This window comes from Leptopilina boulardi, unplaced genomic scaffold (assembly GCF_019393585.1).
Source record: "Leptopilina boulardi isolate dan_hultmark-lab unplaced genomic scaffold, ZJU_Lbou_2.1 LbouV2_121, whole genome shotgun sequence".
Taxonomy (NCBI): Eukaryota; Metazoa; Arthropoda; class Insecta; order Hymenoptera; family Figitidae; genus Leptopilina; species Leptopilina boulardi.
The window spans coordinates 546,665-572,288 of NW_026137665.1; the positions used below are offsets into that span (position 1 = coordinate 546,665).

The 25,624-nt window shown below is 26.7% G+C and overlaps 1 protein-coding gene across 2 annotated transcripts; it reads right to left on the reverse strand.

Annotated features, from left to right (window-relative positions):
* Window positions 1–1,262: 1,262 nt before the first annotated feature.
* On the reverse strand, window positions 1,263–25,018 carry LOC127285038 (uncharacterized). 2 transcript variants are annotated; one of them, XM_051310818.1, is made up of 13 exons: window positions 24,584–25,018; window positions 24,086–24,218; window positions 20,824–21,905; window positions 11,683–11,818; window positions 7,330–7,925; window positions 6,746–7,178; window positions 6,453–6,628; window positions 6,142–6,280; window positions 5,859–6,058; window positions 5,636–5,783; window positions 4,594–5,567; window positions 2,178–2,367; window positions 1,263–2,032 (listed from the first exon to the last, which is right to left on the reverse strand). In XM_051310818.1, exons 1-13 carry the CDS (start codon window positions 24,714–24,716, stop codon window positions 1,561–1,563), a joined length of 4,812 nt encoding a protein of 1,603 aa, XP_051166775.1. In that variant the 5' UTR covers window positions 24,717–25,018; the 3' UTR covers window positions 1,263–1,560. The 2 variants fall into 2 exon arrangements, with proteins under 2 accessions (XP_051166775.1, XP_051166785.1); XM_051310828.1 differs by lacking the exons at window positions 20,824–21,905; window positions 24,086–24,218; window positions 24,584–25,018 and adding an exon at window positions 12,888–13,369.
* Between the last annotated feature and the right edge of the window lie 606 nt (window positions 25,019–25,624).

Consider the following 25,624-nt stretch of genomic DNA (forward strand, 5'->3'; position numbering starts at 1 on the left):
TTTTTTTTCATCCCATACTTTTAATAAACTTTGAAATTTTTTATTTTAAATAAATTCATTTTTCCTCCTTTTTTAGCTAAAAATATTTTTATGAAACTTTAAAATTTGCAAATTTTTTATGAAACATAATAAAATTATTAAGAATATTAATATTTTTTTTAACCCATACTTTCATTTTTACGCGGGCATGTTTGAGTTTAAAAATGTTTTTTTTTTTTTTTTTTTTTAATAGAAATGTGAGTTCTAAATATAATTTATTTTTTCAAAAAAATTTTTGTATCACAAATTAGCAAAAATTAGTACAAAAAATATTTTTTTAAAATAACAAAATGGTTTAGGGTCAGTTGGAGTAAGTGGGAACAAAATCGCTATTTTTCACAAATTACGTAAGTTTCTTCCTTTAAAAGGTAATATTTGTGGGTTTATTTTTTTTTTAAAGTTGTTATTTACATTCCCAGGATTAATTTTATGTAGCAGAAAAAAATTTAGATAAGCTTTAAATGCATGAAACTGACTGTCCCCATTTACCCCAAAATTTAGAAAATTTCAGAAAATTTGGGGTAAATGGGGACAGCTTGTCATTATTAACCAAATTGACAAAAACCAAAAATTCAAGTGAATTTCCGTTATAGGAGTCATAAGGAATAAGAAAAAATTTTGGTATGATTTTTAAGTCTGTTTTCTTTGAAATGCTCGACAAAATACTGAAACAGTTTGACTTTGATTTTCAAATTTTTATGCATTGAACCCTGTCCCCATTTACCCCAACTGACCCTATAATAATTTTTTTAAATTAAAATTTTAAAAATACAAAATTAACTTAAAATCAATAAAAATCGATATTCTTCGATACTAAATAATAAATAAATTGACACCATTTAAGAAAGGAACGAAAGAAGAAAATTTGAATGTAAATAATTCACAAATAATTCGATCGAAAGTGTTTGCAAAAGCATCGGTGTTTGTGTGTAAATTGCGTGACGTGTTTGCGTGAGTGATAGGGACGATTGTGTTTCCGGCGAATCGTGATTTAGAAAGCTTTAGTCAAGTTTAAAGTAGACAGAAAATTCTTAAAACGCACATTAATCTATATTGGATTAAATATATATACATATACATTTCACACAAAAACTACGTATATTAAACATCAAATATAAATTTATTGTTACATTTAAAAATTTATTTTCAAAATAAATTTTAATTATACATTGAAAATGAGAAAAATGTCATTATAATATATCTAATTATAATTTTCTGGCAGTTATATTTATATTTATAGAATATGTAAAATTAATTAAACATTAATACTGTTCTTAATAATCGTAAGTTTAAATATAACAGGCGTGGAAAATCTTACAGAAGTATATATACAAATATTTGTTAGAAAAGTGCTTATTTTTAAAAATTACAAAATTATCTTTTTGACATTAAAATATTCTATATATATATTTTTTTTATTTTGTAAATCGTAAATTCTCTGCTGTTGATATTAAAATAACGAAAAAAAAATAGATAAAAAAAACTATTCTATTTTTATATCAAGAAATTGTAAAATTTTGATTAATTGCTCTGTTGGAATGGATTATTAATACGTTCAACTTTTGCAGTTCTAAATCTTGTCAATAATGATTCGGAATTATTGAATTGTGTATTATTATTTGTATTTTCAATTTCCTTATTATTCTCAGGTGGATCTATTAATGGTACGGCTTGAATAAATCTCAATTCTTTTTCAGGTGGTTCAGTTGTTTTTGCAATCCATTTTCGATTTCTTATTGATGTACTGTTTGTTACTTTTTGAATTTCTGTTGTCGTCACGGGACTTTTTTCACCTGGTGGTGGTTCACAATGTAGATAAGCAACGGGCCAACGTCTGCTTAGGAAATTTTTATCCAGATCGTCGTCATCGATACGACGTTCCATTTCCTGATGCCCTCGTTGTGGATGAATTATTGGCCGCGAACTCGGTAGATAAGGGAAATATTTTTCACTACAAGGTCTCCACTGTTTTTCTGATGGTCCCACGTAACACCTTTTTTTAGATAAACGAAAAAAAATATTTTTGCTTTGAATTGTGTTAACTCATTTAAAAATATTTACATTTTTTTAAAATTCTAGTTGAAGTAACAAAAATTTTGCTTTTATGAATAAATATATTTTAATGAAAATCAAATTACCAAGGATAATCAAAGCCTTTTGAATAGCCACAATGACTCTTTGGTTGACAACAGTAGTCCCAAGAACCTAATTCACTTCCTTCCGTTTCACAAGACCAGAATCCAGTAATTTTATTACTTTCACATTTAGTTCCTCGTTTACATGGATATCCATTCACTGTATAATGTTGGAATATTGTTTGATCGTTTGCTAAAAGAAAACATAAGTTCAGTTGTTAAATTATTTCTAAACATGGAATTCTATTAAAACTGTACAAATTTTAGTTAATAAAACGTTTTTAAAATATACAGGCATTCTAAAATAACATTTTAAGGACGTTTCATGTTTTAAAAAAATGTTTGAAAACATTGAAATTAATTTTAAAAAAGTTTATCATATTGTATTTTTTAAATCTGACTTTAAATTCGTATTCAACGACCCCGAGAACCCCCGAGTAACAAATTTTTAGCAAATTGAATTAGTGTTTAAAAAATTTGTCCTCATGTGTAACTATCATAGAATACTACTGCGCATTCGTAACTATCGTAGAACACTACTGCGCATGTGTAACTATGATATAACGCTACTGCGCATGTGTACCTATCGTAGAACACTACTGCGCATGTGTAACTATCATAGAATACTACTGCGCATGTGTAACTATCGTAGAACACTACTGCGCATGTGTAACTATGATATAACGCTACTGCGCATGTGTAACTATCGTAGAACACTACTGCGCATGTGTAACTATGATATAACGCTACTGCGCATGGGTAAATATCATAGAATACTACTGCGCATGTGTAACTATCATAAAATACTACTGCGCATGTGTAACTATCATAGAATACTACTGCGCATGTGTAACTATCATAAAATACTACTGCGCATGTGTAACTGTCAAAGAACACCCTGGCGGATTCGATTTGCGTAATGTCTACTTAACTAAGCGGACTTTAGGTAGACATTAGGTAGACATGTAAAAAAACGTATAAAAAAGCTATTAATCGACTTATTATGATAAAAAAAAGTTGATAAAAGGGTAAATGAATGTTTATAGAGTAAATTCGTACAAAATTTGTAATTAATAAAGCAATAAATAATTAATAATGAATGGAAATGTGCGCGAGGTACCTGATCAGTTCAGCTGTACAATTATTTTCGTGCTATTTTCATGAAAAGAATATAAATTAACTGCAAAAACAATTGATATTTATAAAAAAGTGTAAAATTGATTTAATTTTATTGTTTGCAATACGAATTATTAAATAATAATTAAGTTTTTATCAAATGTGAATAGTGTTGTGAAAACCTGTGAAAACTAATGAGTTACTACATTACCGATCGCATATGAGAGATGGCGCCACCAGTTTTTACAATACAGTGCGAGCATGTTTTCTTCCAAGCTTTTGCTTTGAAAGAAAATAAAAAGTGAATTTTAAAATGCAGAATAAAGTTATACAAATAATTATTGATTTCCTAATTGTTTCTCGTCCAAAATTACGGACATGATTGCAGCTTTTTTGTTACACTCATCGAGAACTTTTTATTATCATATGCGATCAGTAATGTAGTAACTCATTAGTTTTCACAGGTTTTCACAACACTATTCACATTTGATAAAAACTTAATTATTATTTAATAATTCGTATTGCAAACAATAAAATTAAATCAATTTTACACTTTTTTATAAATATCAATTGTTTTTGCAGTTAATTTATATTCTTTTCATGAAAATAGCACGAAAATAATTGTACAGCTGAACTGATCAGGTACCTCGCGCACATTTCCATTCATTATTAATTATTTATTGCTTTATTAATTACAAATTTTGTACGAATTTACTCTATAAACATTCATTTACCCTTTTATCAACTTTTTTTTATCATAATAAGTCGATTAATAGCTTTTTTATACGTTTTTTTACATGTCTACCTAATGTCTACCTAAAGTCCGCTTAGTTAAGTAGACATTACGCAAATCGAATCCGCCAGGGCACTACTGCGCATGAGTAAATATCGTAGAATACTACTGCGCATGTGTAACTATCATATAACGCTACTGCGCATGGGTAACTATCGTAGAATATTACTGCGCATGTGCAGTTATACGAATAGTGGTTAGTGTCTTGAGCGTGGAGTGACAAAAAAGTGTTGTAGTGTAAATGGAAAGGAATGTGAATGTAATTTGTCAAAAAAGCAATGAAGGAAGTAAATTAATGTCGATAAAGTAGAGCTCTGAAATTTAATGTCGAGTTTAATGGAGAATGATGACTAAAGTAATGTGGATCAGATGCAAAAATTTAAATATCTAAAACAAATAGCAAAATATTTAAGAATATAAGAAATATTTTGATCTAGAATGATAATCTGTTAAATTAATTTAAAAAAAAAGAAATTAGTAACTGATGATAGTAGTAAATAAACAACTTACGAATAAATGCTCCTAATCTATTGTCATGATCTCCATCAGGATAATGCATTTTATCATCAGACATTCCTCCATTATAATGAGAACCAAGACTTCCTTTATCAGAATCAAGTGGTATTACTCCTGGATAGTCATCATGAATATGATTACCATCGGGTGGTGGATATCTATTACCATTGAAATAAGGTCGTCGGCGATTTGGATCAGGACGTTGAAAATCTGGTGGAGGTCTACCATATAAATGTAAAGGAGGTCTACCACTGTCATGAGGTAGATAATCAGAACCAGGTCTATCATATTCCATTTGAGATGGTCTTCTAAGAAGAAGTTTGTAATCAAATCCCGGTCTTCCTTTATCAGTAAGTGGATAATAATATCTAGGATTTTCATTATCACGAGGTGGACAATCATATCCCGGTCTCCCTTTATCGGGAAGAGGAGGTGGTGGTGGATAATGATATTCAGGATCACTAGGAGGAGGTGGATAGTAAAATGCAGGTTTTCCTTTATCAGGAGGAGGATAATGATAACCTGGACTATCATTATCAGATGGTGGATAATCAAATCCAGGTTTTCCTTTATCAGGTGGAGGATAATCAAAACTGGGTTTTCCTTTATTAGGTGGTGGATAATGATATCCTTGATTGTCACTGTCAGGTGGTGGATAATCAAAACTTGGTTTCCCTTTGTCAGGTGGAGGATAATGATATCCTGGATTGTCACCATCAGGAGGTGGCTTAGGACGATCATCGTAATCCGATGGTCTTGTAACATCGGCAAAATTAAGTGGTCTTCCTGGCTCTGATGCTGGTCCAACGATGTGATATGAGTCATCTTTTTGTTGACATCTTGATTCTAATTCCTTCCATGCAAATAATACATGATCGTCATCATAGACGTAATCTACACCTGGTCTTAAATCTCTGCTTGGAATGTCGCTCAGCAGGCAATTATTGTCTGATTTATCTCCTCTGATTCTGAAATTATTATTTAGTTCACCAAGGAATATTTTACTAACGAAAAATAATAGAATATTTAGACTTACTTGTAACTGTACGCCCAACAAGGAACATCGTCTCTGTGTCTCATTTTTGTACATCTTTTACGACAATCTAATTCAGTATCAACACGCATTGACAATGTTATCGAATACGGAGATAGTCTACAAGGTCTTCGGAAGGTACTGTAACACACTGAATTAAGAGAAAGGATTTAATTTCAATAATAATTTACAATAAAGTAAATTGTATTCTGTAACTACTAACTACCTTCTTCTTCGTATTGAACTTCTCTGTCCGTGGGTGGTAAAGTTGGTTTTAACGGATATGGTTCGCATCCTCTTCCAAAACTACCTCTTTCATATAATTCGGCACCATCAAAATCGACCAATTTTTCAGGACTTATTTCCTGTGTTGACCAGTTGCTCAAAAAACAATTTTTCGAATCATCAGATTCTCCCTGACTGTGTCTGTAATTAAACATTTAATAATTAGTAAAGAAAAACAGAAAATATTGAGATGTGATGAAAATTGTGCATTAATTTTACACAACCTGAATACGAAGCTCCTACAAGTAAACTCTTGTGATTTAATACATTCTGCCTCACAATCTCCAAAACCAGCAACAGTGAGTTTATCCTTTATCACATCTTCTGGCATTCCAAAACCACTCTTTACTCTCCAAAAACATTCTGCAATTCAAAACTTTCAATAATTTTTCACCTCTAATATAGATTTCGATTGATATACAAAATAAAGGATTAAAGATTTTTTTTTTTTTTTAGGAAATGAAAGATCATTCATCAGCAGTAGAATTAGAAATAGTTATATATAGAAATATTTTCTTTTAATTGTTTGTAATACCGTCTGGTGGCTGTTGTGAGGATTGCTTAGCTGGTATACAATTTTTTCTATCTTTTGACATTACATAGATATCATAATTTCGATCTGGTTCAATGTCATCATAAAAATTTAGGTCTTTATAAGCAATTCCACTTAGATGACAATTATTCGTCGGATCTGTAGATTCTACATTATACCTGTATAAATTAAAATTATTTTTTAACAAATAATATTTAATGCAGTGTTTAATAAAATAGAGTTGCCTTCTTAAGTAAAAGTTAAATTTTCAAAAAAAATTTTTTTTTTATATATACCTATAAGAAAATGTTTTGCAAATTATCGTTTTTTCTTGAAGACACAAATTTTCACAATCGTCGACATTTTGAGCTAAATATGTACTACGAATAAGACTCCTTTCAATTTTAAATCCAGCTCCGGTTCTTACGGAACAATCACGTATATATCCGGTTCCACCATAAGTCACGTCTCTATCCCTTGGAATATAATTGTCTCCGTAACCAAAAGCACCACCATAGTTATAAAATTGACCATAAACGTGATTATTGCTAAATGGTCGTGGATGTTTATGATGATTATTATCAATTTTCGGAGGATTGTAATTTGCTACATGATTGGTATCATAGCCATATTGACTTCCATAAGTTCCACCAGAATATCCCCAATGGTGATTGGGATCCTTTCGATGATCGACTATAAACGGTGGTCCCATTTGATTTGTATCAGACACTGTAAGTTTGCCAAAAAAAAATAATGTTAATCAACATTTTCCCTTAAATGTGAATTTTCTCTAATGAATCATTTTAAAAAAATTACTTTTTTGTGACCAAGAGAATTTAATGTGTGCATCAAATACAGAAAAGAATTCTCCTCTACTTACTGGAATCAGGATATCTATGGCTATCTCGTATAGGTGGATATTTTGGATAATAATTCACTTTCGGTGGATATTGTGGATAATCATCCATGTCCATTATTCTAAAAGAATTTCGTCCATCGTCGTGTATTCTTGAGGGATATGATTTTCGATATTCATAATCTCCATAATCTGGACCTCTTCGTCCACCTCCGCCACGTCGATAAAATATTTGATTTTGTTGACCATAAGGTCTTAAATTATGACGAGAATCATCATCATAATGTGTTTCATATCCAGGACGTCGATCATAATCTTTTGGCTTTCCATAGAAATCGTCTGGTATCCGGTCTCCGAAGCGTGGAGAAAATTCTCTATCCAATTGCCGTGTCCTCCAAGACTCGTCTGTAAGTCCCAATGGTCTATAAGGTGACTTTGATGCAGGATATCTCCACTCATTTTCATTATTATAACTGTGACCAGTTATTCTTCGATAACAAGAAGCATCTCTTCCATGATAATCATATTGTGAATCTGTTGTGAAATCTTTGCTGAGATCCATTCTTGAAAATGGCATTGATACCAATTCACAAATCCCTCGAGATCCAGAATTTATTCGTCTAAGTGAATACAATTTTTTTTTTAAATAAAAATTTGTTTAAATTTAGCGATTATTTAATTTATTAATATTTCTTTAATTTACTGTCACTCGGGATAATTATAAAATTGACAGGGGATAGTATATATAACCATTGTCAGTTTTTAATGAAAAAAAATTGCTTTCAAATATTTAAATATGCCGCTTAAATATTGTTTGATAGTTACACTACAAAGGACACTAAATTTAATTACTTAATTTTTTGTCAGAAAGCAGAAAAAAATTCGTAAAATTGTGAACTGAAAAACTAGGATTTCCTGTGTAATACTCATTTTACTCATGGTTTATACTAATTTTTTAATATCAATTACAAAATTTTGACTTCTTTGAAACCAAGAACCGCAGACTATACTTTTAAAAATTATTTAATTGGCTCTGAGTTATCGTCATTTAAATTTTCTGAATTTGGTGAATTTTTTAATAAATTCATAAACTGAGTAATAGTATCAGAAAATTCAAATGACGATAACTCAGAATCAAATAAATATTTTTTAAAGTTTCAAAATACATTTTAAATGGTAAGAATAGTACTTTCAAATGCTGTAACAACACAGAAAATTAAAAGGCATTAAAATAAGCTGCAACGCTTATTATTTTAATCCAATTTTGCTTACTTTAATCCATTTTGGTATTAAAATAAGCAAAATTGGATTAAAATAATAAGCGTTGCAGCTTATTTTAATGCCTTTTAATTTTCAAAAAAAAACGTTTTCAGTAAAATTTTTACAAAAAAGATTTCATACATATAAAATTAAAAAAAAATGTTTAGGCTATTTTATAAATAAACAAACTTTAATGGGTATAATAGCCCCAATTACGGGGATAATATACCCACGACTTTAAGTTTCTGTATAACTCCGGCAAGAAAAAATTTTTTTTCGCCTAAATTATTATGAACTCTTCTCAAGAACGTACACAACATAACGTAGTAGTTAAATTTTTTTTTAATTTGGAATTTTAATGACGTGTTGAGTAAAAAAAATAGCTTTTTTATGGGTATAATTACCCCGGTTGACGATAGTCCTTAAAAATCTTTAACCATATTTTACTTTCAGTAAAAAATTAATTGAATATTTGTACTTTTTTTTCATCAAATGAAAATATTTGTAATTATGTTAATTATTTTATATTTACTATTTTATCAATTAAATGTAGGATAAATTTTGAAAAAAATTAATTTAATATAAAACCTACATACTTTAAAAGCATAAATAGATACAAAAGAAATACATATTTCCACAAATTGATTTTACACCTTTATATAGTTATAAAAAAAAAAGAAAAAATTGTGTAATTGGTCTAATTGCCTACTTTTTTTTAGAATATTGAATAGTGACGGTAAAAGCAGAGGGGAATTTTGATCGCTAGTGCGAGACGAAGGGCAAAGTGCGGAAATAAGGTTCTAAATATCGTAACACATTTCATAATATAAAGATATATATCCCTTTGATAGAATACAAAAAAGGGACAAAAAATGACGGATATAATATTACAATTATTTTGAATAAGAATAAATTTTTCATTCAAATTTCTTTCATATAATTCTAAATATTATGTTTTAAAACTAAATTATTGATAATACTTAATTTTTACAAGGTCTTTTTATGAATAATTATCGAAGTCACTTTTGATGTTTCATTTTGTTAAATGTTATTTAATTTCACAAAACGATAATATGTTTCGACATAAGTGTAGAGCATTCCATTTCAAATTTTGATTTAAAATTTTTTTTTTTTTTTGACTATATAGAATTAATAATTTTTCGATTAGGTATAAATTCTATAGTATGGAAAATCGATTATATGGAAATTCTATCAAATAATAATTGGACCAAATGAAAATTCTATACAGTGAAATTCTAATTAATAAAAATTCATGAAAATTGCTATTATGTTAAATGAAAATTCGTTCAAATAAAAATTCGGTGAAATAAAAAATTATGTGAAGTGAATTTTTGGTTACATAAAAATTCGGGACGCGTGATTATTATGTTCTAAAATTCGGTAGTTAGAATTTTCATTTTATGGAACTTTATTTGTCATATTTATTTTTGAGCCGAATTTTTATTTGTTCGAATCTTGCAGAACTTTCAAAAGAACGATTTTCTATATTACAGAATTTTTATGTAACCAAAAATTTACTTCACATAATTTTTTATTTCACCGAATTTTTATTTGCTCGAATTTTCATTTAACATAATAGGCATTTTAATGCGAAAAATCATTTAACAGAATTTCTAATTCATAGAATTTTTTTTTGCCCAAAATTGCAAATGGCCGAACAAACAATCGACAGAAAGATTTCGGCGCGATTTTTAAATTCAACCAATCAAAAATTATCCATAAAATTGTGATTGGTTGATTTTAAAAATCGCGCCGAAATCTTTCTGTCGATTGTTTGTTTGGCCATTTGCAATTTCGGACAAATGAAAATTCTATCAATTAGAAATTCTGTTAAATGATTTTTTCGGTTAAGTAAAAACCCTAATAACACAAGATATCTTGAGATATATTGATAATATCCCGCAGATATCCTAGGGATGTCCTATGGATATCAAAAGGATCTCTTAAGGATATCCAAAAAATCGGAGGTTTGGATATCCTTTAGATATCCCATGGATATCTGAGGATATCCACATGATATCTTCTGGATATCTCTATAGATTTTCATAAATGTCCTCCAGATATCCCATAGATATCGTTAGGATATCCCACAGGTATTTTCAGGATATTCTCAGTATATCTTCTGGATGTTAAGAAGATATTCTCAGGATACTGTTTTTAAAGTCATTATGAGACTACGAGTGAGAATATTCTGTGAATTAAATTTTATATAAATAAAATAAAATGCAACTTGTTTTTCGAGAAAGTTGTTTAATTTGAAAAATTATTAACTAATTTTTTTCTCATTCGTGATTCATTCCTTTATTCATATGCTTAATATTGTCAGAAAATAAATTGGCTTTAAACAATATAAATTCTTCCCCGCAAATAACGAATAACTATTAATATTAATTATACATTAAGTGCATGAGTTTACTTAAAAACTTTGAAAAATGCGTTTCAAATCTTCATTTAAAATAAATTAGAAACTCATAAGATTTTTCTTTTTATTATATTATTATTCATTATATTAGCTTAACAATTTTAACCTTTAAAAATATATGTTAAGATATTAAATATCCCGTGAATATCCTAAGAATATCCCACGGACATCCTGAGGATATCCCATGGATATCCTGCGATATAATATCCAATAGATATTTTGTGGATGTCTTAGGGATATCCTATGGATGTAATGTTGATATCCCACAGACCGGCGGTTTGGATATCCTATGGATATCCCAAGATATCCTGGGGACCATTCTAGGATATCGACCATTGATATGGATATCCTATGGATATCCTAGGAATATCCTTTTGTTATGAGGGAATTATGTATTATGAAAAATCGAAAAAAAATGTGATTGAAAAATTTACATGAAATGCCCTATATTATAATCTCATCATCATATATTTTTTAATTTTTTAAGAAAAAATAAATAAATTTCTTAATTAAAAAAAAATTAATTAATTTAAATAAGAAATAAATTTCAAATGATTAAAAAATATAAAATTAAATTATGTTTTACGCGGAACATAATATTAATTTTGAAAAAAATAACATAACTATATAACAATGCGATTGAATATAATTAATTTATGTTTATGTTTGCTTACCTATAACTGAAACCCTCACATAGAACAGTTTTTTGCATTTCACACTCCTGTCGACAGTCTTCCAATCTCTCGCATTCTAATGTATTTCTTATGTGAACTTCAGCAACTTTTTTCCCTGGTATTTTTCGATAACAAGCTGGGTACACATCATAAACATAATCTTATTAATTTATGAAGTTAACTTTATATTTCTTAATCTAATTGCAAATGCATGGATAAAAAAAAAATTATTTATCTCATTGTTGGATTGAAAATAAAAATTTTTTATTCAAAAATAGTTTTCGATTTTTGAGCATACATTTTTGTTACTTATAAAATGTTTTTTTTTTAAATTTTATTTAAATTTTTTTAAATTTAATAATAATGAAATTAATTTTAAAAAGAAATTATAAAAATAATAATTTAATATTTAAATTACATTAAAAAATAAATTGAATATTTTTGAATTAGAATAATTAAAATGAAAAATCAAATATAACTAATCTTGAATAAAAAAATTATTCTTTACTGAAAAAATATTTTTAATTAAAAATTGTTTTTTCTATTGAATTTATTTTTAAAAAAAATTTTTTAAATTGTTCATTAATTATTTTTCGTAATTAACTGTCTTTTTAACGCTAATACGCTTAGAGGGAGTTTTTTTTTATTCGAACCAAATATGCATTATTCGAATTAAATAAAAAATATATTCAACTCAGAGATAAATATTTAATTTAATTTTGGCTAAAAATTTTGTTTTATATAAACCCAATACAATTTATTTGATTCAAAAAAAATTTTTATCTGAACAAATTAAATATTTATGTGAACCTAAAAAAAAAAAATTTGTCTCAAAAAAATTTTTGTATTTAAATTAAGAAATTGAAAATTTATTTGGCACAAAAGAAATTTTTATCTCAACAAATTAAAATTTTATATGAATCCAAAAAAAAATTTATTTGTCTCAAAATTTTTTTTGTATTTAAATAAAATAAAATTTATTTAGCTCAAAAGAAAATTTTTTTCTGAAACAAATTAAAATTTATGTGAATCCAAAAAATTTTTTTTATTTAAATCCAATAAAATTTATTTGGTCCATAAGAAATTTTTATTTAAATCAATTAAAACTGATTTGAAAACAAATAAATATTTATTTAGCTCCAAGAGAAATATATATTTTTTTTCGTCGTGTAAATTTTTTTTTTTTTTTTGACATTTTTGCTTACTTAAACAAAAGACATTTGGTTCCTGTATTGTAATGAGTGATGTGGCCTCAGAATAGCGAAGAATTATCTCCGCCAAAATGAGAAATAGCCACAGTGGCACTAACAATTTTCTCTCACTTTTCCACATTTTTTTTTTTTTACAATCACTTTAATGATTTTCCCAAAAAAGAAAAAAAAAATATCCACTATCACCGCATTATTAATAGTTTCACTTCTATTAAATTCATGTCATTAAAAATATTTCTCTAAAAAAATTTCTTCCCCAAAAATCAATTTTACCAATTCAAACAAAAAAAAAATCAGTTTTTTTTCTTTTTATACAATATTATAATAAGCATATTTAAATCACACTATTTTTCACAGTAAAACTTGAAAGGCACATTTATTTTGAATTCCACGTATCGCGCGTAAAATCCACTATTATCCATATTTTTTTTTTTTGGAAATGATATACGTGCACAGAAAAAAATCAGAGAAAAATAATGAATATGTTAGAAGCGCGGGGCGTTTTATAGAAAAGTGAATGTTTCCGTGGGATTAGTGGGAGGACCAGCGTAACAATAAGGAGGGGTTTAACGTAACGCGATCATTACTATGACACCTCTATTATTCATATTTTTTTTTTTTCTATTTCAGGTGCTACACGCAAGCACATCAATGTAATAATTATTACACACAAAGTGCAACAAGCGCGAAGGAATCATTTAATTTTTGTTTCATGATATATATATATAGGTACAGCTGAAAGAAAAGAAGTTTTTCTTTTATATATATTGAGTGTTTTTATCATTACATCTCATGAGAAAGAATAGCGGAATACAATAAGTTGTTAAAATCCTCATTTATTGGTCTTTATGAACATTTAATAAGACATTTTCAATAATACTTAGAAAAATGAATTTTTAATTTAAATATAGCTGTTTGAACGATTTTGTTTAATTAACACAGTTTGTAAGTTTTGTTTTAATATTTAGAAAATATCTATATCAGTTTTAATGCAAAATATAATCGATTTAAACTTAAGGGTTAGTTTAGAATAGGTTTTCCACTGAGTTTCAAGTAGAACGTCTGAAATATGTCATATTTTTATATTTTTGACAACTACTTCACCCTGCTTTTTTCTATTCTATAGTTCCCTGCCATGTATCGAAAAAAGCTACCATTCCCTGCAAAGTGTCACAATTCGAATGTTTCACTAATTATTTTAATATTTGTGGCAATAAAATTTTGACATGATTCTTAACCTAAAAAATTATTTTTCGTGTATCGTTCGGAGATCATTTTTTAAGTTCAAGTTTATTATGTGTGTATTAAATTTATTGTATTTTTATCAACTATTTAATCGTGTAAATTTTATTAGAAATTTTTTTTTTTTTTTTTTGTCTAAGTTACGAGAACCAAAATTTTGTACCTTAACAGCCCCACAGTTAGGGCTATTATGATACAAATATTTTTTACGTTCATGAAATAAATAAAGTAAACAATTTTTTTCACATTAAACTGTATAGAAATTTTTAACTGATATATTCTAGAAAATAATTTTAAAAAAATTATTGAAAAATTATTATTATCGGAATTTTATTATAATTCTTGAAATTTTTTCTGGTTAGGGATGATATTTAAAAAAAAAAATTTAATTACACTCGAATCTCGTTATAACGAATCTCGATACAACGTTCGCTTGTTATTACGAACACCAAAACTCTTTATATAACGACAAAAATTTGTCCCCTTTACCCCCACCAATTTAAAAAAAACACGATCGAATTTAAATATGTAAGCTATTAGATTCATCAATTTAAAAAGTTTTTTGTTGCTCAATTAACTTGTATGAGGTTAAATAGTAACCAACTACATACTTAATTAGTTTAACCGCAATATTTCGGTAATTACAAACAAATATTTATTTTTTGAAACCTTGTAATTTCACTTATAAAATAATCAGAAATTACTTACTTTTTTATCCGATTCCATAATTGGAAATTAATATCATTCGTATATGTATACACTAAAGAATGTTTATATTAAATGTCAAACAAATTTGACATATTGTAAAGTTGGTTACAGATAAATTCACGTTTTTAAATAGAATGTGAAGTGGGGGCCCCTCTTGTCATCGTTATATCGAGATTTTAAAGTCCCGACCTTGTCGTTATAACGAGATTTAAGTGTAACCCATTTCAAATTTTAATCGACTTTCTGGTTTAGAAATGACAAAAGTACACACTTTTTAAAAATATTGTAAAATATGTATTAGTATTATCATTTACTAAAATAATTTTTTTTTGACGAAGCTGAAGTACGCAACGTTTATGATAAATGATTTTTAAAGAAATAATTTTTTAAAATGAAAAATTCTATAATTTTTCGTCTAAAATATATTTCTTGTTGTTTTCATTATAATCAACAAATTATAAAAAAATATTTTTTAGGCAAAAAATTATAGAATTTTTCATTTTAAAAAATTATTTCTTTAAAAATCGTTTATCATAAACGTTGCGTACTTCAGCTTCGTCAAAAAGAATTAGTTTAGTAAATAATAATACTAATACATATTTTACAATATTTTTAAAAAGTGTGGTCATTTCTAAACCAGAAAGTCGCTTAAAATTTGAAATGGGTTAATTGAAATTTTTTTTTTTTAAATATCATCCCTAACCAGAAAAAATTTCAAGAATTATAATAAACATCTAACTCTATAAAAGTATTAAATTTAGAAATTTTTGCCAAGAGAAAAAAAGTTCCAGTTTTTCTTTAACATTCGAAATATGTTACCGAAAAAGAAAAACAATTTTTTATAAGGGTCAATCCATTATATTTCGACTGAAATCGTTGCTGACTAATTTTTAAAAATTATAATACTTTACAGGAATGATGTTGAAGTTATCAAAATCACGAAATGAAAAGAATTTTATTAAAAATTTAATTATTTATTGTAAAATATGAATTTAAAGTATATGAGGTGCTGAAAAGTGTCAATTTTTTAGCCATTAGAAAATATGCAAAAAAACATAGAATTTACCATAAAAATAAAAAAAAAATTATTTCAGGCTATATTGAAATGGGTTTTAAAGGTTTTAAATCAATATGAAGTTTGTTGACACCAGTGAAGCACCTTCACATTGATTTAAAACCCTATTGTCAATATAGCCTCAAAAATACGAAATTTTTAATCCGCTTTTTCTTTTGAAAATAGCTTCGGGACCAACGCGAAATTTTTAGAGTACGTTTATTTAGTGTCCATTTAAATAATTTTCGAAATCCCATATTTTTTCATTTTTCTCCAAGAAAGTTATTGACTTTCAAAAATAGTGAAAATGAACAAAGTGGCTACGTAAAAAAATTAGGGAGTTAACGTTACTGGGAGTTGGGAGTTAAATTTTTCGAATTAAAAATCAACTCAAAAAAGGAGTTATTAATGAAATTAACTCCTTAAAACCAACTCCCTAGGCATAAAATTAACTCGAAAAGCATTAAATCCCTTCGCTTCAACTCCAAAAGGGTGGGACTTTTATAGCATCCCCTAGGGAGTTGAAATTCAACTCCTTTTTTTACAGTGCAGTAAAAAGCAAGGAATTGAAAGGAATTAAAATTTTGTAATTCTTCTGAATTTCGTTTCTGTCCAATTCTTTTATATCCATCTTGGGTACTCGAAAATAATGCTGGTTAAATTCTTTTCGATTCCGTTTTAAAATTTTGTACAGAAAAAAATTTGACGGTCCGAAGATTTGAACTTTTGATTTTCAATGTTGGAGCCAAACAACTGTTCCGCGCAGCCGTATCAACTGAATTGTAGATATTTGATTTTAAACGTACTTACTGTAGAATATTACGGAATTCCAAAGAATTATAAAGTTAGCGAAATATCAAAACGGAATTGATAGAAATTGAGTTTCAGGTATCACTGAAATATTTAGTCCGAATTACTTATTCAGTATTTTGGAATTCAAAAGAATTAAAAAATTAGAGAAATATTAAAACGGAATTGATAGGAATTGAGTTTCAAGCAATCTTATTCTCAACAAGGAATACATAGGAATTGGACACAAACAGAATTAAAGACAATTGATAATTTATCCTTTTCAAAGAATAAGTTAAAATTTTTCAATTCTTTTAAATTCATCACTTCTTACTGGGTATTTTAATTAAAAAATTTTTTTTCTATACTTATTAAGAAAAGAGAAGAAAATTGCAAAGAAATTCTAAAAATTTATGACAAGAACTTTATATTTGTTAAGTTTCTGTATTTAATTTAATGTTTCCTATTTTTAATAATTAATGCATAATAATAGCAAAATTAGGTTATTTGACAAGTTCAATTGAAAATCATAATTTATATATTATTTCACATCTTTAAATAATTATATCAATATTGATAATGATAGCACAAATTTCTGAATTAACACTTTATTACACTGAAGTTTGAATTAACACTTTATTATCAGGGGGCGTCGAATTGACTTTATTTTTAATTTTATAATACAAAATTGAGACATTTTATGTATAAAATATAAAAGCACAGAATTTTTTTTCCCTTTTTTTAAGAAACGTATAATAATTATATTTTTAATGTTTTACTGATTGTACAAGAATAGCTCTTGGAGTACCATAATCCGGTGTACGGTATTAAATTAACTTTTTATGAAATTTTAATTATGGATAATTTAACGAATGTTTGCTTATAAGAATTGGCATTAAAAAAGAAAGAATTCGCGGATTTTCGTGGAAAAAAGGAAATTATTATATTTTTTTATTATTCAAAAAATATATGCAAAATAAGGCAAAACTAATAAATGATAATACAAGGTTTTTTTCGTGACATCATTTTAGAAGGGAGCGCATCTATGTCCTTGAAGATTCATCAGGGTCACAATTGTTTCGATAATTATTTCAGGAAGCCCAGTTTCCGTCTGAACGTCAACTTCTTTTACGCCCGAAAAACGCCGCGTTTCCTTTTTGCTTCAAATATGTATATATATGTTTTAATTACATGCCTCAGGTGTTAAAAATCTGTTATGTTTGTAGAAAATGACTTTTTTTTAACGATACATATATGTATAAAATGAAGGTTGTAAAAATTTATATAATTTGTTTAAATTATATATTTTCCATAAAGATTATTTTTAAAGATAGATGGCTATTTACATAAGGCAAAAGTTTATGAGAATATAAATATATGAAGATGTGTGTAATTTTGCATATTTACTGCTTCAAAAGTATAAAAATTCCAGGGTTATAGTGATAGAAATATATATATATATATTTTTTTTTAAATATGAATTTATTATAATTTTATTTTAATGATTCATTAATTTTTAAATGATTTTGTAAAAAATTTTGGTTATATTTAAATCTTGAAAATTTTGCGGAACTAATAAGTATAGAAGTGTATTTCTTGTAAAATACTTTCTCATTATGATGAGAATGTAATAAACATAGACTTTCATGTTAAGGGATTATGGCAGGTGTATATAGATGAACACATTGTGTGGCGTGTGTGCGACTAACACACCGGAAGTTGATGATTGCAGTGAGTTAATTCGCACAGTGCTTAAAATCCGTGTCAATGCCGTTGCATTTGTTAATCACAGATTGATGTACTCCGATAAACGCGAGCAAATAAATATTTTCGTTCAATTCGAATCCTATTGTCTATATATATATATTTTTAGTACTGTTTAACGATATATATTGGATGTATACAATGAACAAAGTCATTAAAATGTATTTTTTAAGTATGTTGCAATGTTAATGTACATTCAGAAAAAAATGCGTTTGTAACAACTAAATTTTACTTGAATCAACCAAATAAATAACAGAGTTAACAAAAATTTTTGTTGAATTAACAAAAAGTTCATTTGGCCCTACTAAATATTTAATAGTCTTTATTATATCAAAAATATTTAATAAAAACTGATTTGGGGGGGGGGGTAGAAAACTACCTCAGAGAAATTTCAAACAACGCCCCACAGAGGTCCTAAATAGTAAAAAATGGTAAAAGTTAAATCTTCACGCGAGTTTTCAATGAAAATAGGTCTATATAATATATTAATCGCCGCAGAATTACACCAGGAACTCACAAAAGTGCGATCTTAGAAAAAGATACATTATACTCCGAACTACGTTCGAAAAATACATTAAAAATGCAGTTTTTCTAATTTTATATTAAAATATTCTAAAATGATCCGGAAGGATTACTGAAGGTACTTAATAGTTTCAGTTGATAAATATGGTTCTAAAAAAAGTATAAACATAACCTCAAGTATTATAATATACATTTTTTAATGAAATAACAAAAGTATTTACACTTTTTATTAAAATAGACGAAACATTATACCCGTAGGTTATTCATGGTCATTATTATTTTTATTATTGCTATTATTATTACTATTATTATTATTATTATTATTAGTAATAGTAATAATGTTATTATTATTACTATCATTAAAAAATTATCCTAAACTGCATACTTATTAAAAATAGACTCAATTTTTTAGGAAATTATATATTTTAATAATAAAACTTTTCATCAAAATAATGAAATTTTGTTATTTGTTAAATTTTTCTTCTCAAGTAAAAAGTATCTGATATTAAAAATAGAGGAATTAAAATCATTAAATACCCTCAGTAATGCTTTTGGATGATTTGGAAAATTTTCAGATACAGAAAATTTGAGAAAAACTGCATTTTTAATGTATTTTTCGAACGTAGTGCAGAGTATAATGTATCTTTTTCTAAGCTTGCACTTTTGTGAGTTCGTGGTGTAATTCTGCGTCGAATGATATATTATAGACTTATTTTCATTGAAAACTCGCGTAAAGATTTAACTTTTACCATTTTTTGCCATTTTGGCCCAATGGGCAAAGGGACGTCTTAAAAACGTCTAAAAGACGTCTCATCTTGTCCGCGGACATCCGGGGACAATGATAGTATAGTCTTGGAGACATCATAAAGATAACTGAAAGACGTCCATATAAGGTTCTATGTCTGGTCCAAAAGATGTTCGAAAAATGTCTAAAAGATATAAAAAAGGACGTCTTTAAGACGTCCTTTTTACACCTCTTCAGATCTTCTTAAATATAGACATTTTTTCACAATATTTTCTAAGTTAAAATACATTAAGATTGTATTAAATTTATTTTAAGTTTTATTTTATATATTTTTAAAATTATACAGAATTAATGAAAAAATGTCTAATTAAATTATAGATTAAAATTATTTTATTATTCATTTTTTAAAGATTCGTCAATTAAATGACCGCACATATTGAAGGTTGGGCGCAGAACTTGATTATTACAATACAATCTTAATGAAATATTGGAAGTAAAAATTTTTGCCATTAAAAATATTTAGGAAAATTCAAAAAGCAAGATTTGTTAAATATCATCATTAAATATTCTGGAAACCTACTAGAAAATTGTTATTACACAATTTCATAATGAAATTTATAATTCAATAAATCATTAATAAAAAATAAAATAAATAATATTAATATATTAATAATAATACCAATTGGGACATATTGGAACCGTCATTTTGATATTTTTGATGTCATATTCCCTTGAACCAAATAATTTTTATTTGAGTAATTAAGATTTATGTGTTTCAAATACAGAAATTATTTGCTTAAATAAAGTTTATTTGGATTTAATTAAAAATTATTTGATAAACAAATAAAAAATATTTAACACAAATAAATATTTATTTGCTTATAATCAAGTAACCGATTATTAGAATCAAATAATATTTTTTCAGTCTATAAATTTATATAAAAAAAATTTATTAAATGAATTTTTAAAATCTATAATATATACGAATTAATTTTGACCATGAAATTGAGGACAAGGTGATTTATTTTAAAAAAATGTGAAACAAAATACAAAAAAAAGGTCAATAAGTGCATAAAATACCATTGACAAAAAGCTCATTAACTTACTTTTAGGGAAACTATTTCCACGTGTTCTATCATTGCCACCTGAGCTGCTATAATGAGAATAACTTTGTTCCGGTGTATTTTTGGAAACGGAAGTGCCTGGTGCAAGAGCAGTCTTTCGGAACCTGTCATTTTCAATTAATCTATGTGGACTCGTTGAATGTTCCCGGTTTCTATGATTATTATTCATATTACGTGAATTCCATGTTTTTCCTCCATTATCCACACCATACAATTCAAAAATAGAAACTGGTTTAAGATCCACACCTGTTCGACGACTAGAACCTTTTGAATTTGTTCCAGAATAACCCTCATTATACAAATTATGATCAATTACAAATCCATAAGATTTGGTCAATGGATTCTCATCAGATTTTGTGACAAATGGAATATCAGCATATATCGATTTATCAAAATCAAAATCTTTATTTCCTTCAGCTTTTGTACTTCCGGAGATGGTTAAATAAGTTTGATGAACAACTGGTTTTGAATTTGCAGACAAATCAGTTGGATAAAGATTTTTGCCAATGTAGAAATTACCAAATCCATTTTCTTCTGATTGACCTTTTGTCGATTCAATTGTATCAGTTTTGTGTCCAAATAATGATCCATATTCGAATTTATCGAAAAAAGATGGTACTTTTTCATTTGAATTGTCAAATTGATGAAAATTGTAATTATTATTGTCATGATGTTGAGTCGGCGTTTTATCGTGGGAATCCTTTTGATTTTTATTTCGTTCGATGTCGTAAGATCGAAAATCGTCATCATTAGTGGGGAACCATTTTTGATTAATTGTACTTCCGGTACGTCTTGATCCATTGGGTCTTGTCGATTGAAACATTCCACTGGGTTGCGATGGAAGTGGATTGTTCATAAAATTTATACCCGGCATTACTGTTGTTGTTGTTATATTGGACATTTGCATATTTCCACCATTGCCAAGACTGAATAGGCGATCAGCTTCGCAAAATGGTGTTCTTTGTGTTCTGACATAGACATCATAGTCTTCATCTGATAGTAGAATACTTGAATTTGGAACATCGTTACCCAGTAGGCAAGTTGCGTTTCCTCTCACTCCAATTCTATAATTTATGAGAATTTAAAAGAAAATTAGAAATTTTTAAATAAAATTAAAAATATTACACTTCACCCAGGTGAAAATGATTCGTACGAAAATCGTTTGGAATTCGTTCAGAATTTGTGTTAAATTCTTACAATAATTCGTGTGGCGTTTTAAAATAGAATTCGTCCGTAATTTAATCGTAATTTGTTTGGTTTTATTACGAAAAACGGATACAGAATTCTGCTTATAATATCTATGGTAAAATTTTTTTAAAATTCATGTTCAATTTTCTGTACGAATTGCAGACGTTTTTTTGAAAGGAATTACGCACTTAATTTTTGCTATAAATTTTTATTTAAATTCGATCAATTTTCTGTACGATATTCGTCCGAATTACTAACGTTCTTATTGAATTTATATATAAAATTATTTTAAAAATTCATTAATAATTCGCACGAACATTGTTCAAAAATTATCGTACGGAAAAATAGTCAACAATTTTACAGGAAATAACACAGAAAATTATAAGGTATTAAAATAAGCTGCAACGCTTATTATTTTAATCCAATTTTCCTTTTTTTAATTCCAAAATGGATTACAATAAGTAAAATTGAATTAAAATTCTGTTTCAAAACGACATACAAATTCTTGTAAGAATTTAACTCGAATTCTAAACGAATTACAAACTATCTTCGTACGAATCATTTTCACCTAAACGAGCACTATCGCTTGAAATAAATTTGGGTTTTACAAAAATTGTGACAAAATCGGGTAGTGGCATTTCATTCTTGTTTATTTTTAGAGCTTTAAAAATTATGAAAATCATTGAAAATTTTCTCAAATGTGTTTTGAAGAAAAATTAATTACTGATCTATTAAATCGAGTAATGTACGTTGGATCATTAAAAATATTAATTTTATAACGCTCCCAAAATTTTCACAGAAAATTAAAAGGCATTAAAATAAGCGTTGCAGCTTATTTTAATGCCTTTTAATTTTCTGTGTTAGAAACCCTCAGTGAATTAATTGTTCTGACCACAAACTTAAACCAAAATTTTCTAAGTTTCAACAGTCTTAAATATGTGATATTTAACAGTATTGTATTGTGAATACAGCCTATAAACAGTAAAATGTTTAATATAAACTTGTCAATTAAAATCATGCCTGCCATGACAGTTATACTTTGATACCAATTTAAATATCAAATAATGATCCGAATTTCTGGATCATTTCTAAAAAATTATCCCAATATTTGGATCAATTTGATACCTTATATCGAATCAAAACGTTGTATTCCAAAATGATATCAAATTAGTAGTAATTTTAATATCTAAGGTTTTGGGAGTATTATAAAATTAATAAATTATTAATGATCTAATGTAATGTAAAAAAGCAGTTATTAATTTCTTTTCAAAACACATTTGAGAAGATATTTCGTATAATGAGTGTACGAAACACTAGTTTATTAATTCTGCTAGATTCTTCGTTTCGTAATGAATCCAGTGGTATAAAAATCTCATTTTTCTTAAAAATGTCGATTACCGACTTTCTTCATCAGAACGGGAGAATTAAAACAAAAATAATTGTTTTGTTTTTAAAATAGTTTATTGTAAATGTAACATTTAATTTTTCAATTAAACTGATGCGAAATAATTAATCTTATATTTTTACTTTCGTATTATAATTTCATTTAATAGAAAAAAATTAATTTAACAATAAATCGAAAAAACGATCAGTTACGATTTTGGTCTTCACGATTTTTAAAGCTCTAAATAAATAGGAATGAAATGCCACTATATCCGATTTTGTCACCATTTTTGCAAAACCCAAAAATCTACTTGAAGCGAGTTTGTGATTTAAATATTAGAATTTTTTACGTCAAAGTTTAACACGGTGCCGTTTTAAAGTAAAAAAAAAAATAAAATTTTGATTATTAATTTAATTTCCAAAAAAAGAAAATTCAAGCCATAAGATTATACTCTCTAAATTTGAATTAATAAAATTTTTAAGTAATTTGAATTAGCGACTGACTTTTTGCTTTTGAATTAGTTAAAATTTTACTAATTCGATAATTAAATATTTTTCTACTATTAGTTAAATTTTACTAATTCAGATTTAGAGAATATATTATATTATATTTACTAGCTGATTCCGATTTAGAGTAGATTTAATTTCTAAAAAGTAGTTAAAAAAAACCTACCCAAAACTGATGGCTTTGCATACAGTTCTATTATTTGAACAGGCATCTTCACAATCAGAAACAGTTGTTGCCGGAATAGTAGTGGTATTAGCTTCCGGTAATCGAGAACCAATTGCAACTCTTGTATAACAATCTAAAGTGAAATTTAAGTGCAAGTTTAACAAACTTTATTGCAGTAAATATATAATTGAAAGCGAAAGTTGAATTAAATTAAAAATATCCCTTTTTCTAGTACAACTTTTTCTTTATATACAAATCCAAAAAACAGTAAAACAAAAACATATGTCTAATTTTTTATAAATAAGAAATAAAATATTAAAAAAGGAATTTTTTTTATATTTTTATAACAAAATTAACTTTAAAAAATTTTAATTTTAAAATTTGAATTCATAAATCTTGATAAAAGTATGTATAAAAATAATTTTCCCTTTGTTGCAGTGAATTTTGACTATAAATCGTAAAATGGATTTATTAATTTTCATCATAATTATAATTTACCGTTTGCAATAATTGCCAGTTGATTGTTAAACATAAAACCCTGACCATGTAATGGCTCGATAGAAATCAAAAATATAAAAATTATTGCGCTTATCCTGCTGCGAAATTTCCCGCTTTTCATTGACCTCATCATTCTCGAGGATCGTAATAGAAGGTATATTAATCCTCTTGGACGAACACATTTGGATTTGAAAATTCAATTTTACACACCAATTATTTTTTATTTTTCTTGTTAAACAAAACAAATACCAAAAAACACTTTAATTATAAAATTATAACCTAATTATAAAACCTAATTTTCACTTCACAATAGCTTCTCGATATTTCTAATTTATTTTTCACTTAAAATTTAGTTAAAAAATTTCGTTATTTTAAATAAATATAAAAATAATATAAATTACAATTTTTTTAGTTTTAATTAATACATATTAATAAAGAAATTTAATAGTTATTTTATTTATTCAATTTTTTGAAAATATTTATTTACATTTTAAAAATTATAGATATTAAAAAAGAAGAAATAAAAATAGAAGAAAAAAATTTAAATATTAAACTTCTACAAATGATTAAAACAAAGTAATTGGAAAGAATTTTTTAAATTTTTTTCTAAATGAATAATTTTGTAATTGAATTAATTATAAAATTAATGAAGTATAGCTTCTTTTTATCGCGAGTGAAGTTACGTTCTTTGCGACAAGTCGACGACTGAAGCTTTGTCTAACTGTAACAGTATTATATGGGAAGTACAATCCCGGTAAAACCTTCTTCTTATTATTCTTAGTTACTTAGTGTTATAAGTACCTGCAAGTACTGAGTAAATATATTCTTGCACCATACAGACGTTCATTCTTCTATTAGCGTCCTAACGAGCTCCATCAATGCACCGATAGCTTCATTTTACAATTCCTACTATATAATAGATAAATTTCATTCATTCATTATTTCTAAAATAGATTTACTAATTTTTCCATTAATTATGCAAAATTTTATCAAAAAAAAAAAAATTTTTTTTCCTTCATTAAAACAATGTACTTTATTAAA

Excerpts from the sequence above, each read along its gene's own strand:
- LOC127285038 (XM_051310818.1), bottom strand. The coding sequence starts at position 24,716 with ATGATGAGGTCAATGAAAAGCGGGAAATTTCGCAGCAGGATAAGCGCA. Across the intron at positions 6,629-6,745 it reads TGCAAAACATTTTCTTATAG|GTATAATGTAGAATCTACAG; the intron begins GTATATATAAAA and ends TAATTTATACAG. Across the intron at positions 5,568-5,635 it reads TGTTGGGCGTACAGTTACAA|AATCAGAGGAGATAAATCAG; the intron begins GTAAGTCTAAAT and ends TAATAATTTCAG.